At 41.6% G+C, this 17352-nt stretch overlaps 1 protein-coding gene across 12 annotated transcripts in view; it reads left to right on the plus strand.

The window, feature by feature from the left end:
* The first annotated feature begins 2851 nt into the window (after window positions 1-2851).
* The window catches only part of MYOM1 (myomesin 1), an 80229-nt gene continuing 65728 nt past the window's right edge, over window positions 2852-17352 (plus strand). For 11 of the 12 annotated variants that reach the window (XM_063326633.1, XM_063326629.1, XM_063326638.1 and 8 more), the window contains exons 1-3: window positions 2852-3010; window positions 6519-7005; window positions 16181-16318. In XM_063326633.1, the coding sequence (XP_063182703.1) occupies window positions 6578-7005; window positions 16181-16318 (566 nt within the window). In that variant the 5' untranslated portion in view covers window positions 2852-3010; window positions 6519-6577. Of the gene's footprint in view, window positions 3011-6518; window positions 7006-15647; window positions 15935-16180; window positions 16319-17352 lie in introns of those variants that run through there. The other variant, XM_063326640.1, reaches the window with a different exon arrangement.

A 17352-nucleotide genomic window follows, 5' to 3' on the forward strand; every position in this document is an offset into this window, starting at 1 on the left:
GTTCAGAAAATCTGACTTCAGTTTGAAAATAAATTCCAGAAAACAACACACATACTTAAAAATTCTGTTCTCCAAAAAATGTTTTGCTAGTTTTATTTAGAACTCTACTCTAGTGAAAGAGATAGACTTAGATGCTGTGGAATTCGACAGGATGCTGTAGCTCTCAAAAATTCAATGGCCAAACAGTCTAGAAAGCTATTTTTTCCACCCTGTCAGGTTCTAAATTGATGTTCCAGCTTTCCCACTCAGGAAAACAAACTGGTCTCTGGCACTGTGTAATTCTAATTAGCAGAAGACAGAACTAACATTTCCAAAGAGTCTGTCTCCCAGGACCGATGTGACTAAGTACATGTGGATCCGCAGTGCTGCAGGGATTCTGAGACTTACAGAGCTCCAAGTGGTTTGAAACATTTATTTTGATATTCAAACAGGAGTTAAGTGGTTTAAAATTAGCTGTGGATATTATCTTGTTTTAGAGCCAGATAACAGCATGTAAAATTTAAGTGCCAAAATCATGAAAGAACCCAAAAGATTTTGCTGTCACGCTCTATCTCCATTTTATTTACTGAGTGAACAGAGCCAGCACAGAGTTTGACAACTGTATTGGACTTGGTAGTGCCATTGTACCCAGAAAAAACACTGAAAATGTTGTTTGGATTTTTATATCCCAACTGTGATCTATACAAATTGTATTGCAATGAGAGCAGAGAAACAAGATGTTTAATTGTTTTGTTTCTCTATGTCTCTCTGAATTTTTAAAAACCAATTTGCATGTAATTAAATCTTTAAGATGTCAGTGCAAATAACCTATGGTGAAGGAGTGGATCAGGAGTCTGTAATAGAGTCCAGGAGTCCACCCACTGAGCCCCTACCTTCTCTAATGTATAATATACTATATTATAGCCCAGATTCTATAGCTCAGCGGCACTGCCATTGGTAGAATTTTGGGGGGAAGAGAAGGTTATATGAGGGTTTCTGTTTTTCATTCTGCCTGTTGCAGGTTTGGCCAGTTTCCCGAGCTAAGATATAGTTTCTGTGACTGCCCAACTTTTTGCTGGCCATACTCTCTGTGCTCAGGAGCAAAGACCAAAAGCCCATATGGTTACTGTAGCTGAGCAGCTGCCGGCATTGGCGATGAAGAAGTATGTGAACTTACTCCATGGTGTAGCATCAGGCAGGAGGTAGCGGCTGCCCAGGGAACAAGTAGGTAGTGGGGAGAATGAGGAGATTTCAGGTGGAATCAAGGCAGAGGAGAAGAGGATACTGATGAACCATTGTGCAGAAAAGCCTGTGACCCGCTCATCCTCATCCAGACCTTCTGCTGGTGGTTCCACCCATAAGGGGGAAGGCCTCGGCAGAGGAGGAGAAGGATCTGGAAAGTTCTCAGTTGTGTCGCATGGTGAGTGCAGTGAAAAGTGGTTGTAGGAGAATTGAGAGGATTAATATTTCTGTCCATGCAAAGGCACAACATAAAGTGGACTAATCACTTCTATTGAAAGTTAAATGTACAGTGTAGAGCAAAATCTGTATTTACAATGAAGTCACAGTGCGTTCCACATATTGGACCTCAGGTGACTCTACCCCTCTACTGATACTGGTATTCTGCCACTCTACTCTGCTCTGGTGAGACACCACCTGGAGTACTGTGTCCAGCTCTGGAGTCCTCAGCACAAGAAGGACATGGACCTGTTGGAGCGGGTCCAGAGGAGGGCCACAAAGATGATCAGGGGGCTGGAGCACCTCTCCTGTGAAGACAGGCTGAGAGAGTTGGGGTTGTTCAGCCTGGAGAAGAGAAGGCTCCAGGGAGATCTTATAGCAGCCTTTTAGTACCTGAAAGGGGCCTACAGGAAAGATGGGGAGGGACTCCTTATCAGGGAGTGTAGTGATAGGGCGAGGGGTAAAGGTTTTTAAACTGAAAGAGGGCAGATTTAGATTGGATTTAAGGAAGAAATTCTTGACTCTGAGGGTGGTGAGGCACTGGAACAGGTTGCCCAGGGAAGTTGTGGATGCCCCATCCCTGGAGGTGTTCAAGGCCAGGCTGGATGGGGCTTTGAGCAGCCTGGTCTAGTGGGAGGTGTCCCTGCCCATGGCAGGGGGGTTGGAACTAGATGATCTTTAAGGTCCCTTCCAACCTGAACCATTCTATGATTCTATGACGGAAATGGTTCTGAAGTAATAGTCAGCCACGCTGACTGTACATTTCAGTGCCAAAATGCTGTGACCAAAATGAAAGAAGACAAGCCCATTTAATTATCCCTAGAGGTAATGCTGTTCAATTTAGAAACAAAACGGTGGTTCTTAGAGCTGCATTGTTTAATGCCTCATGAGGTCATGTTCTTAATTTAGTATTCTATCTTAAATAAGGTGATAAAAAGTAACACTTTGTCCACAGAACAAAGAAAATACATTTTTATTGAATTCTAACACATTGTATGGCTTTATAGAGTTTTGCTGCTAACTCCTTCTCTAGATTGTCTGTCATTAAGCTGAAATATCAACATCACATACACCGTGGCTTGCCATTAAAAAAAAGAAAGGAACCCATAAAATATTCATATTCTTGTACCGTTCATATTCTTGTACCATGGCAAAGGTCAATTTTTTTCTCTCCTAAATCTGATTTAGCTAAGGAAAAATATCCTAGAAATAATTTTGAGTTGGAATGATGGTTGTATAAGGAATTTAGTGAAGATACTGAAAAGGGAGAACTCTCATTTTGAAGCTGCTGTCATCGTGTCTTTGCACAGAGATAGCACAGGGTATCGGTATCTGTCTCTGTCTCTCTCCCTCTTCGATGCTATATTTATCACCCCCCTGGCCATAAAAGGTCTGGACTGGGGCTCTGACATTCCACTGACTGCAGGCATTATTTTTGTTCTGGACCTTGAAGTCCAGTCCTTTGCCCCTCGTCCTGACTACCTCCTTCTTTGCTGGCTTCCTCGTTGCTGTATTTTTCTGCTATTCATCCGCTTGAGAGCTATTCCATTTGCTGCCATTCATTTGGGCCCTGGTAAGTGTTCCTTTATGACAGAAGATTTTATGCGTTCAATTATTTTTAATCTGAATCTGTAATGCCGAGTTGATAGTAGCTCCCTTGATTCTTCTCAGCTCAGCAGTTATTTGAGGGACTTGTGGACATAAGCTGAAGGCATCTGAGGGTTCAGCCGTGAAATAAAGTGAAGTAGTGCAAGGGCTCACTTATTGTCAACTCAGCTATCCTTGCGTATTGTCACAGTTCTCTCAAATGAAGCATGGGTTATTAAGATACAGGAGGAATTTGTCATGTAACCTCCCTTGGGCTTAGAGAATGTGTAAATAATCTAAATATTTTCTAGTCGCATAGGATGTCTTGTGATCTGTAAAGTCATTGACTGAGCGGAAGGAAATGTTATATTTTTTTTTTCCTGCTTACAAGAGCTTCTGTTTTTTATCTCTTTCACTATTTGATGGAGTAGATCTTTAAAGAATTCCACAGAATGGTAAGCAGCTCAAGAGGTAATGCCAATAAAATCGCATTCTTTAATGTGTGGCTACAACCTATGAACACGTACAAAACTGTCTGTCTCCTCATCAGTAATTTTGAAAATTGAGTTCAGCAGCTGCTATCGTATACCTCCAAAACCTGCATATTCATCTAACTATGGCCACTAATATTTTTAGGCCCAGCTCTGCAGTTATGAAATGCTACACAGATCTGAAGAGGGAGTGTTGTCCCCACACTGAAGGGCGCTGATTAGTGGGCACAAACTAAGTAGGTGCAGGTAGCATGGATTTTATAAAACTTAAGAGGTGGGAGTCAATGTGATAACCAGACAGTGCTCCAAATAGAAGCAAAATCCTTACAAGGGTCAGAGTTTCTCGTCATCTCTGATGGCATCACACTACTCTATCTGGTCAGACTAGCGTAACTAACTGAGCCTCACCTGTGAGCAATGCTTGATGTTTCAGAGGAAATATAAAACATAACTCATAGTGTGATAAAATACCTATAAAGGGAGTTTCCTCTTATATGACCTGAGTCAGAGTTGGCCTTTGATTTGAACCAGGAGAGCTGACTTGGTGCTCAGCTCCTGCCTTATTGCCTTAGTTCTTACTCCTATCATAGACTCCTCCTCTTACTCCTGAGGACAGTGAGGTCCAGACCTTTCACGTTTGGAAGAAAAAAAGGTTGCTTTTATAAATTTTAAACATGCTGACTTTAAGTCTGCTGCTTATTCTTTTGCTGTGATGAGATGTAAATGAAATGCTTCATTTAACTTCTCCTTAACGGATGACACATGCAGTGCTTTATACTTTCGGATCACCTTCCTTACTTTGAAGCCTGGAAGGCTGTGGGAATCTCTGAGCGACAGGACTGAATAGCTGCTAGCCTTGTGGCTGGGGTATCTGTGATGAAGCCAGCCAACGCTGCACATAAAGCTGGTGAAGGCGAAGGCAGACAACTGTAGTACTCTACAGAAGGAAAACAGAACGTTCTCATGTTCTTTCCCTTTTGGTGTGCAAGGCAATACTCATCTGTATGCCTTTACTCAGCAGAGACCACAACGGCTTGCAAACCCTAAACCTAGCTCTGCGGAGCTGGGGGAGAAAGCAATGAAGAAAAATGGATAAGAAATCTTCTGAAACTAGGGAAAGTAAGAGGAACTAGATACTACTGTAAGCTAACAAAGTGAAATAAATAACAAAGCAAACTATTGATAGGTATTAGAAATAAGAATGCTAGATGGAATAATTGCATCCTTTAGACTTACATGAAAAAAATAGCCAGCAGGAGAAATAAGGGAATTAAAAAGGAACATCAGTTTTTGCCATAGGAAGCGATGGGAGAACACTCTTCCCCATTCCTTCCCCTTCCTCAGATAAAAATAAAGTAAATGCGTAAACTGGTCTCCTTGAAGTCACAGTTTCATTGTGGTCAGGTTATCAGCAATTTCTTTTACCTACTTAAAGACTTCTGAATGACTTTCTCGCTTGTTGACTTTGCAAACAAGCTATCTGTTCTGTTATCACCCAAAGAGCTGTTCCCTTGAGAGAGCCCTGGAATATAAGAAAGTTGAAACATTGTTTTTTGTTTTTTTTTCATAATCTGTCTTAGTTGGGGTGAGTACTTGAGCAGTTACCAAAGAGCATAGTTTGCAATTTGTTGACTTGCTATCAGAACCAAGTACTAAAGAAAAAGCCAAGGACTGAAATCTAGGGAGCATAAAGACCGGGGAAAAAATATCTTGATTTTCATGAAACCATGATTACACTGCAGCTCTGTATTTTATGTCAAAACATCAGATCATTGTTCATTAACATGAACAAAACCAGAGGTAGAACAAGTCTTCTATTGTTGTGATTCATATTAAAAAACCACAATAACAAACACCTCTCATCATTGTTTTTTGGATCTTCTTTAAATTCTTTTGAACATTTCCCCAACGTAGCTCATTTCTATTCATAATCATGTACCTTTTCAGGAACAATCCTAGCCATGTTGTAAGCCTGGTCAACAGTAATAAGGGAAAGAAAGGTTATCCTAGGGATTAGTAGAGGCAAGCTTGCTTGTCAAAGAAGAAAAAGTCAGTTTTAACAAGCGCAAAATAAACCAATAACAAAATAAAGACTGAATTGCCAGCTTAAAAAAAAACAACAGGGGAAATCCTTTCTGCACTCAGCCCTCATCCCATTTTGAGAGGGGAACTACCTCTCACTTGATCAAATTTCCTACTATGAGCGACTGCAAGAGAATCTACTCATGACTGTGCAAAGTAAAACTTAGGTGGGGCTATTGTCTGGAGGAAGTTTCGTGGTGATTTTGAATATGACCTTGTAGGTTAAAAAAAATAGAGTCATTTGGGTTGAGGAGCGTGATATTATTTTACTCATTCCATACAGGCTGCATCTCTGATTAAACTGTAAAAGTACAATAAGCCACTTTAAATGGATCGCTGGTAATGCATGTTTACAGAGAAAGTTACATCCTTCTCAATCTTAATGTTTTTAATTCACTGTTAAAATATTAAAAGGAATATTAAATTGAATCTGAAAATTGGATTACAGAAATGAATGAAATATTCATATATTTTAATTTCAGCTTATAGAGCCTTGTTGGAATTGCTCATGTCTTTTTAAATAATTTATTACTAAATTCTCTCTTTTGTAATTTAACAAAAGTATTTACACTATCTCTGAAGAAGCTGAGCACATAAAATTTCATCAGCTTGCAGCAACGAGTGGAGAAGTTGAGCACGTAAAACTTGAGTAGTTTGCAGTGACAGGGAGACCAACTACAAATGAACGGACACAATAGTGCAAGGTTTTCTGGTCATGATGAACAACAGGTGTCTTGAAACTTAAATATGAGCCTAACTTAAAGTCTAAAACACATCGTAAAAAGATAATCCTAAATTCATTGCATTTGATTTTTGAAGTTTTAAGTTCTGCGTTAGTTTGTATGAAGTTATGTATCATTTGTATGCTAACTCAGAAGTTTCTTTGACGATAGCCTTTATGTTTGATCTGTTCTTTTTCAGACAGTCCTGTTTATTTACATTCAGAAACGTGTAGTAAAAAACAAAATTAGAAGAAAGCCATGATGTCTTTACCTTTCTACCAACGACACCATGAGCACTATGACCGTGCGTACCGCCATAAAGCACTGGAGTCCACTGTAAGCCAGTACCAAAAGGAAACAAAGAGCAAATCTGCCGTCTATGCTCAAGGATCTACAGCTTACGCTAGGGGCTCTGCAGCCTATCGCCATGCATCTGCAGCAAACCTCAGCCTCGACTCTTCAGCAGCATACAGTCATGGCTCTTCAGCCTATGACCTTGAGTCGGCAGCCTACAGCTATGGATCTACAGCCTACGATCACTCTGCTGCACAAAGTAAAAGATCTGCTGCCTACAGTCTTGACTCTGAATCCCTCAGCAAGAGCTCAGCTGCCTACAGCCGTGGATCTGAATCAATCAACAAGCTGGCTGCAGCCTACAGGCTGGGAGCCGAAGCCTACAGTCTTGGGTAAGCAAATCTGTCTTTGAAACAATACTCCAAAACAATAATGTCCAAACACCTCTCATTGAAATCAATGGCAAAACTCTCCTCCTCTTCCACAGAAATTGTCTCTGTAACTTGGTGTAAACGTATTTTCCAGTCTTGGTGTTTTCCTTTGGTTTTGGCAATGGGAAGGGCTGTGGTCAGCTCAGTTTGTTGGACTAATTCCTGTGTGGTGGTTGGATTGGCATAAGAAGAGCACTGGCAATGCTGATGTGGTTAAATGATGACATATTCATGCTCCAAATCCGTTAGGCACGAGCCACCCGTCCTTCCAAGTTGTTTAGCCATATTAGTACAGGTGAATTTAATACTTTTGGTTTGAAGCTGGTTCATCTGGCCGGGTTGGAGCAGTAAAAGAACTTAGGGCTGTTCACACAAGTTGGAGCTGACATGTCCATATATCAATAAACATTTCTGCTTTGGCCTAAAGGTGATTCAAATTTTCAGATCACCTAAAGGTGATTGAAATTTTCACACCGTGTGTTGGTTGAAGCATACTATTTCCAAAGGAGGAATACCCTGAAGTGTTCATCTTGCACTTGAAGAGCAGCTATGCTTAGGTCCCATGTTTTTTGTTTAATTAAGATAATAAATATTGCTTAAGCAATCACATTAGCAGAATATTTTAGATATTGTAGCCTCACATTATTTGTATGTATCTCAGAGATTTACAGAAATTAGGGGAGTATTAAAGTAAGATTAGAGCAGCTGTTAGCAATAGAGGAACTGATCAACAAATTATAGCCCAAAACGTCTTCTCGCTGTTATATTAATATAAAATTTGGAGTGTTATTAGAACTGATCAAGACTTCTCCATCAGAAAATTTAAATTTTGAAAACTGAATATCCTCCAAGGATTGTGGATAAAGATGGAATTTTGGTCAAAACCACTGAGGGGAAGACTACCTGTACCACAGTAAACTGTACCTTGTGATTCCAACCTTCACTTGGCTTTCAGGAAGTTTAGGGTCAAGTCTCTATTTGCCAGGGTCTGTTCAGGAATTTGAACCTCAGGCTGTTAGAGCCCAGATGAATGACTTTACTTGACTGTCTTGGGCTGGTTAACATCCAGTCTTTGTTGTTTAAACAATTTCACTGGTGCAAATAATTAACCACTGAGTGGAAGGAGCAAGAAGCTCATTTATAATCTGCTGATGAAGGGAAGCAAACTGGAGATGCTGGGACTGAAGTTTATCTTTCCAGAGAGAGTTGGGTAGGGGAAGGTATTCCAGTTTCTGCAGTGATGCAACTGTGCCTACGTGCTGTTGTTGAACCCTAACCCCAAGTCTCCTTCTTCTCAGAGAAAACATTCCCGTAAGAAATGGGAACGTTACTTGAAATTGCAAAAAATGATTATAAAAAAATCACGCTTCTGAGTCCCAGTTACAAACACTTCAGTGACTCTGGTTTGTCAGATGAGTTTCTTCTGAAACCTGTATATCCTCACCAAGAACTCTAAAAGTAATATTAAAGGAAATGGAATTGCTTAATTGGGAGAGAACTTAAAATATCTCCATTTCCTGAGGTTTCATTTGAGGTAAGAGCTTTTGTTTTAAAATAGTATATTTGGTGATACTTCCAAGCTACTCTGTAGTACAAGAGTTGCCAACAGATTGATATATGATCCTGGTAATCAGAGATAAGAATGTCTCAGCTGTAACTTCTTTTTTTTTTACTGTGATCCTGTCCTTGTGTTGGAGGTCTGAGAAACTCAGTGCTGCTATGTAAGACTAGGACTCAGGAGATTAGGGCTACGTGATTTAAATCTCTTGCACAAAATTTAGTTAATACATGAGAGAATACGGTTCTGAATGATAATCTCAATATTTAACCTAATTTTATGGTTAATATGGCCTCTATATTGGTATTTAATTGTTTTTTGCAGCCCATTTTGCTGTAATTTGCAAGAAGTAAAATAGAACAAATAATGCAACTGTATGATTAAATGTAGTGCCAATTTAAAGTAATTCTTTCCAAGTTTGTACTATCTTCCCCAGGTAGCCCAAAACACTTCAAAGGATAATGTGGAGACAAAAAGTGTTACTAAAATAAGTTGGGCAAATCAGAGAATTTCTGATTTCATCCTTATGAAAGGAATGGTGTAGCAAAAAAAAAAAAAAAAGAAAAAAAAAAAAAAGAGTCTTCAAACACTTTCAATTTTCAAAAAGTAGAAGAGGCCCTGAATGGAAATGCTGCATCTAAATGACCTACAACAGTGGTGGTTGCTTGACACCTGAATGGACACACAGATCCAAATCCAGATAAAATTCTTCAGCTAACAATTGATTATTGCATATCACTGGGTTTTAACATCAAACATACATTTATGTGTAATGGCTATAGTTTCATGGATAAATCCCATTAAGCCCAACAGGAAAAGTATACTATTCAAATCTTTTACTCAGGTCACTTCTTATTTTTATCTAAAGTAGCTTCTGCTAAACTTTATTATACTTGCAAAATTTAAGTCTCATCCTTTTTTGTAGCCATCTTACAGAAGTGACAGTGTTGACGCGCAGTTAGTGCTATGTGAGGAATTTATCATGGGAAAACAGTGGAGAAGGACTAGGGACTAGGTAACCTGCAAGACCTTGAACTGAACCCAATTCTCTGACGTTGGAGCCTCGCTCGAGTGGAAAACATGCCCAGAGCATGGACATGGACAGCTTGAAGGAGATGCAGCTTGCTTTTCATGAGGACAAAACGGGTTGCCTTTGCAAGTGGGCTGTCCCTTCCCCGTATTTCAAGTCATCTTCACACCATGACAGCTTGAAGAAGTAAAAGGAGAGAAATGAAAACTGGCAAAACCGAGAGCAAGTACGGAAGCTTGCAGCTTTGCTGGTTACAGTTTGCAAAAGCTGCAAAACCCTGGGCTCCTAAAAGAAAGCGAGCCTCCCTGTGTAAAGGTTGCCACTTCCCACCCAGCCCTCTCTACCAGCTCGTGGGGACACCTCTAGCCAAACGCTGCTTCTTTGGCCTCCCCAGAGCCAGGAGGAGTGGGGTGTGCTGCTGCCTCCGAGGACCGGGCAGGGTCTGTACAGACAAGGGGTGGCAGCTCTCTCCCAAAAGCTGTTGTTGTGGCCACCTGTTCTCTTCCCTGTCCCATCCTTGGAGGATGCTGACGTGGGCAGGTTGGCTTGTGTGGGAGAACATTCCCACCGCACCCCTCCATCCTTCATGTGCTTCTGAGAAGCTGTTGAGAGTGCTGGATTAAACCCACCTACCTCTTTTTTTTGGAAGCTCAGTCATTCTATGATTTGCCTTTGCTCAAACTTTCACTGCTTTTCCCTGTGTTATTTTCCTGGCCGGCAGCATCAGGTAATCCCGTTGTGTCACAGACTGGTTATTGGCCACCAAACGGGCCAGAGGCTTGCTTAGAGAGAAAACACAAGTCATTGCTGTGGTTCAGGCATTTGCATATATTTTAGTAGGGCAGAAGAAATAGCAAAGAAGACACGGCATAATTCAGGTGAACCAAGCAAAGAGAGGAGAGCTGCAATACTAGCTTGCACTTGATGAGGCTGCCAGACAGTAAGAGTGAACGCTGTTCTGAGCAATATTGCAGCCAGGATCAGGACACGGCTGAGTAAATAACGCCCTTTAAGAAACGAGAAGACTGTGATCTTGAGATCCCTACTGGCACCGCTCATCTGTTGGTCTATTATAGGTGAGGGTTAAGGAGGTGGCGTCCGAACGTCACAGCCAGGCATGGAAATTGTTTTAATGAGGCCTGCTATGTGGAAACAATTCCCCTTTAAAAAAATTTGTTGTGGAAGCTGTGTTAGGGAACAGCGTGATTATTGCCAGCGATATTGCCTGGGCCTGTGACAAATCTGCCAGCAACTTAAAATGAATATAGTCACCGGAGAGCACTTCTCATCTTTAGAGGCTGGCTTTAAAAAGCTGTCTTGTGAAAATTATTTTTTTTTTTTTCTCTCTCCTGTAACTGGGTTTGCCAATCCACTCTCTCCTCTTTACGGTGGGTAAATTCAAACATTGCGTATTAGGAAAGAAGCAGCTGCTGGAAAGAAGGCCTGGAAAATGCCTCTTGGCTAATGGAGCTCCTCCAGCAGGTACAGCTATTGTGTATACCAAGTGCATCCCTGTCTGCTGTTGGAGTAAAGTGAGAGACGTAACAAAAGCATGCTAAGGACAAGATACATGATTTTCTAGAGGTGTAAATGAGCTTACAGGTGCTTTTTCATGTGGGGGTGGATTATCTAAGGAACAGGGTATTGTGGTCCATAGGACACATTTCTACATCCACTGGGCACAGGGTCTCTTTGTGCAAGGTGGGAAACCTGTCCCCTCGGGCACAGAGACAAGGGCAGTGCCAACATACTGAATTATATTTGTACCTGAGAATGAGACATCAAAATAAAACCTCTGGTTGGGAGGTTGCAGAGGCCCTGCACAGTGTTGCTGTATTTAGTTCCCTTGTTGGGCTAGAGGGAAAAGCTAACAGTGGTTTTTACCTCTCCACAGAACAATACCCGTGCCTTTAGCATTTACAGTCACCCAACTTCCAATTCAGTGGCTCTACTGAGAAACTAAGGAAATGCTGGCGTTGATATTTTAACATGCTGAAAAGCATCAAGAAATGAGGACACTAAGCTTGGGTCACCAAGCTTGATTGATAAGGCAGTACAGATAGTATCTGACCTGGAAAAAAACATACATACGCTAGCTGGGCATATCAAATGAGGCTGAAAGCTGTTAAAAGGTCATGGTACTGTTCCTCCCTGTGAAACTAGAGAGCACTGATACCCTGCTCCTTCCCCTCCGGGGAGATTCTGTTCCACATATCAGGTAAAAGGTTGGAACATTTTAAAATAAAGGACAAGATTTTAGAATCTGGTTCAAGAAAGCAGAGGCCTCCTTTGGGCTACCTAAATAACGGTTGTAGCAGGGTTTGGGTTTTGTGTTGCACAGGAAGAAATAGTAATAACAAAAAAGGAAAATAAAGGAGATAAACTTCATGATGGAAGTAGCAACCAGTTTGTTTTCCCACGCAAAGATCTCAATTCGAATATACGTTTCTACTAGCTTCCATATATCTCTGCCTGAACAAAAGCAAACTATAGGAGGATTTGGAAAGGAGAAACATTTTCTACTGCTTAAAACTTATTAATCTCAGCTCTTGTTTTATGCAGTGCAATTTAAAAAAAAAAAAAAAAGAGATTTTGGAGTTGTTCTGAATACTTCCCTGAAAACACCAGCTGGATGCTCTGATGTAGTCATGAAGCAATTAGAAATTTTGGAACAGCTGTGAGGGAAAGTGAAAATAAAACAGAAAGCATATTGTGTCAGCGTGTTAAGGTATGCTCGTAGCTGAAATACTGGGTGCAGTTCTGATGATCTCATCTCAAAAAGTACAGTCTGAAACTAGAAAAGGGTCAGATATCAGCAAGGATGGTAGAAGGAGGAGTGGAATACCTTCCATCTAGACAAGGTAAGACACTGAGGCTCTTACCTTGGGAAGGAGGCAAACGTGGGCATGTAATTTTAATGTATACAACAGTGAAAGATGTGCAGAGAGTGAACAAGGAACGATTTTTCACTATTTCTCACACAGAGTGGCATGTAAGCACAAAAGAGATTATAAAGTTGCAGATTAAAACAGGTTCAAAAGAAAGTGCCGTTTTCATATATAAATTGTAAGCTCGCTGCTACAGCCAGGATGCAGCCTTTGGCTCAGGATGTACCTATGCATTTGCTTGAAACAAGAAGGATTTACTGGGAGAAGTATTTCTCCACATAAGCTTTCTTTTTACCTGCTTTTAACCATTGCTGGAAGAAGAAATTGGTGTAAAAGCACCATTGGCATTATTCAATGAAACGCTTCTCACCAGGGTCCTGCTTGGCCCAGGTCAAGTTTTCAGAAGAGCAAACGACTGAAGTAAGTTGGTCGGAGTGTCGTGTTGGCAATCGGAGAACAGCAGGCAATTACAGGATCCACACAGATCCGTTATTCAGCTCACAATTACCATCTGTGAGCTGAACGCTCACATTGATATCTGCATGCTCCCTCTTCTGTACCACTACAAAGTACTGGGAACCAACCCTTGCTCTTAGAAGACAGCACAGCCACTCGCGTTGCAGCTGCCTCTTCCTGAGAAAAAAGAGGAGAGGGAAAGGCATCTAGAAAGGTGCTTATCTGGTCCTGAGCACATACACACGAGCGCCAACCAAAGGATCCAATAACATGAAGGATCCAGGAGCAGTAACCCAGAAAAGAATCAGGTGGCTGCAGTGAAAGGTGCCTCAATCAAGAGACATACAGTTTAGATAACTCAGAAGAGAGTGGGAATCAGCTGTGCACGTACAGTGTTTTTATCCTAGTCGTCGTACCTCAATACAAGTCCCACAGGCAGAAAAAATGGAAGTGCAATACTCAACTTGAAACACTTGGAGTGTTTGATTAAAAAAAACAATCATCAAACAAACAGAACCTATAGCAATTTGTTCTTTCCTTTTAAAATAATTTTAGGGAGTTATAAGTGAAAGATGGGACAAAACCCCCACATGTAGGAAAGACGTCAACAAAAGGCCTAGCAGAGAGTGATGGGAACTGCTATGTCTGCTCCCCATTAATTCCTTACATGAGTGTGTAATCTGGACCTTAATTGAAAACTAAACTGACACAACAGCCAAATTCTACTTTAGGAACAAAGAGCAAGTCTGGATTTAACAGTGGTGAAAGTGCCTGAGATGAAATTTTCACCGCATTTCATCTACTTTTATGAAAATAGAAACTTGTTGACATTTGAACTGAAGTTCAAATGATACTGTGATCCTTCTCGATCTAGAAACAACCAGGAATCAAGTGTCCTCCTAAAGGGTTCAGCCTAAAGCCCCTAGGAAATCCGGTGTCAGTCAGGGTCAAGATTCCATGTTTGTCCCATTTTAAAATAGGACAGGAATAAAAGTCACCTGCTAAGTAAAGAACTGCAGCTCCTCACAGACCATAGTTCATTTCTGAAAAAATAATTAAAATACTTTGCCTTTGATGTTTCTCACCATTTATTTGGCAACGAGTTCTCCCAATGCATTCGTGGTTGACCGTAGTGATTGCAGCACACCTTTGCCCAACCCAAGAGCGAGGCCGTTGCATGGCCAGCTTCACTCCATCTCTTCCCTTTTATTTTACTCTGCCTGGGCTGGTTCCAAGTATTTTGTACTGGGATTTCTGTCCCTCAAGCTGGATCCGCCGCTCTTGGACTCCCAGCCGGGCTGCCTTGGGCAGCGGCTGGCATCGGACCCCGGAGCAGAGCGCCTCTCTCTCTCTCCCGTAGACTCGGTCTGTGCCTTGGCTGACCCAGTGGCGCCTGCCGTGGTAGACCCTCAGCCCCACTCCTGTGGTGTGTGCCACAGTTCCTCTCTGTCTGTGGGGTCTTTTTGCATGGAAACCAGGATAGAGGGGGAGGAGGAAGGAAGGAAAACTGGCACAAGCTTGTTTTTACACCCTGTACTGAGCATTTCTTGGCTGTGGTGCTGTAGGCATGGTGACGGTGGCTACAAAGTGGGCACCCAGGGAGCCCAGAGGAGAGGGCTGTCTCACTGCGATGCTGGGCAAGGCGAATGCAGTCGAATCTGGTGAGAAGGGGGCTAAGCAGAAAGGAAGTGAAACTCTTACTGATGATGCTGGGAGTGGCAGGGCAAAGAGGTGAGGGCTGGAAAGCAGATGTGGGAGGGGATGTGAAGTTCAGGCGAGGAACTAGATGGGGAAGGAGAAGGGTTGACTCTAAGAAAGCCATTAAGATAGCGAGAGAATGGGAGACTGATTGAACAGGGGATGGGGCAGGGAGAGAACTCAGTCTGAGCAAAGGGATGGGCATAGATTATTAACATGTATTTTGGAATATATGGAATATATTTTTGCCCTCTTCCTGGCATGACTTGTGTTGGGGACCCCTCTGGAGCTTGGTACTTTTGCAGGGCTGCTGCAGCCTAAGGAAAACATTAGCCCAAGTATGTATCTATAATATTACATTATACATGCATAACATACTCAGGGGCCCAGTGCCGGCACGAGCGTTGATGTTATGTGTCCAGCATGCTGCGTAGAGACACCAGTGTAAGCTACCCAGGGTATGGGAAGCAGGTTAGCCATGTTAGTGCTACACGTCTGGGCTAACGAGCCTTGCTGAGAAACCACGTGCCTTAATTCTGCCCCTGTATCTATGCACATAAGCGGTAAGCTTATGCTGTGTAGACAAATCTCCAGACCAGAAGCAGACTCATACATGATTTCCCCTGGCGATGTTGAGACAGAGATGAATAGACACTTTGGGGATTTATAAAAGGCTGACAGCTAATTAGGGTATTCCATAGATCTGGGAGTTAGAGATGTGTTGCACTGGGAAAGGAGGACAGAGGTATTTGGCGCTTTGTTAGCACAATTTGTAACCATGTTAAAAATGAACCCAAAATGAGTGCTTCAAATATGCTTCACGCTCTTCAGAATCCCTCCCAGGCTGGTGGGGAGGGGAAGCCTTCCCTTTGGTTTGCTCTTCTTTCTTCCCACTCATTCTCCATTTATCTGCGCTGTGTTAAATGCTGCTGCTTCACTCATCTCTCCGCTTTCGATGGATCGGGGTGGTGTAGGAGAGCAGTCAGAGTGGCAACACTGGCTACTGAGCAGTACGCTGCCCTACAATTTGTGTAGAGAGACTTAAATGCATTATGACTTTGAATATATTTGCACACCAGCATTTTGGTTGGGGACCAGACAATTTCAGGGCTGTAAATTTTGGAAAAGTAGAGGTTATGAGTTCAGATACAATCTTCAGAATTACTCAGCGGTCTCAGTGACTTCAGGATCTACCAGAACTAGGTATACAAACTCTCCAAGTCCCAAACCAAGAAGCTATTAAATGTGCATTGCTATCAGGTATATTGTTTATTCTCTCTATTTAGATTTAATATCAAGGGGCATCAGTGTTATATTTGTAATGATGAGTTTGTCAAAAGTGCATTTAGTTATGTGTTTAATAACTCTGAAGCCATGGCTATTAAAAATTCTATTTTATTGTTTATCAAGCAAAAGACAGCAAAAAATTTTAGTACTTTTATCTTATTTGGACTGTTTCTTAACAGCTTTTTTGCCCTGAATTTAACCATATTATTTTTATTTCAGACTGAAAGATTCCAGTTTAATGATTGAAGATCAATCCTATAAGATGAGTCCCAAGGCAAAGAGAGCAAAACAGAATTTGATATCTGAGGACAAAGAGAATGAAGCCATAGACTACTCAGTGCCCATATTCACAGGACGGTATGTCCATTTTGCTTTCGTTTGGTATCTTATTTCTGACATTTTATTAACAAATTATAAAATAACAAATCCATTAATAATTTTTTACACTCATGGATCTCAAGGTGATTGTTTGCTTTTCACATGAGTGATAAAAAGACAAAGAGAGGTAAACTGACTGGCAGAAAATCAGACATTGAGCATCTAGAGCCAGCACAAATGAACCTAGGTGTCTGGACTTTGTTTTGAACATGTCACAGGGGCTGCTTTCTACGAAATCAAGATATAATTATAACCCTGTTTACTGGGAACCAGACGAACATGTTGTCCACATTATTTATCTTATTCTTTTGGTTTGAAGACTTGTTCTGTGATTCAGTGTCTCGTACCAAGCATTAAACATAGAAACAATGAAATGATGTGCTAAAGTTTTGTCCTGGCCCAGCGAAAACCTGGCATGAAACCAAATACTTTCTCAAATCGCCATAATGATTCACACTGATCTCACGTGTTGGTGGTATTTATTGCATGGTTACTCCTGATGTAATGCGTCTTACTGCAGCAGTGTCCTCAGTAAAGCTGAATGTGAACTTTATGTGGAAGCCAGAACCAACACGGGCAAGGAGGCTCACCTGCCCTTTTCGGGGTATGGCGCACAGATTTTATCAGGAGTCTCCGACAGTTTGAGCACAGTCATTTGCTCAGATTAATAAATACCGGGGTGTGCCATGGAAAACTGGTTCCTGATTGGAGGCCAGGAGAAAAATTTCTTGCCCACCTGCAGTAGAACAGAAACCTTCCTTCAACTGGTCTTTCTTCTGCAGTACAGCTTTTTTCATGGGGCGCTTACAAGCTGTTTCCAGGAGCCAGTGCTTTTCTGTTTACTGCTAAACCAACATCCAACGTCACTTCTGCTTTGTGTCCAAACTTGTGCTTTCATGTGAAACTGACTTCCATCTTGCCAGTGGGAGATTTATTGCTTTGGCCTTTTGAGTGGTTTTGATGCTTTTGTGATGAGACCAGCAGTTTTGGCTTTTATTAATTCCCTCCCACTA

The sequence above is a fragment of the Chroicocephalus ridibundus genome, chromosome 2, assembly GCF_963924245.1.
Source record: "Chroicocephalus ridibundus chromosome 2, bChrRid1.1, whole genome shotgun sequence".
In the NCBI taxonomy this organism is placed as follows: domain Eukaryota; kingdom Metazoa; phylum Chordata; class Aves; order Charadriiformes; family Laridae; genus Chroicocephalus; species Chroicocephalus ridibundus.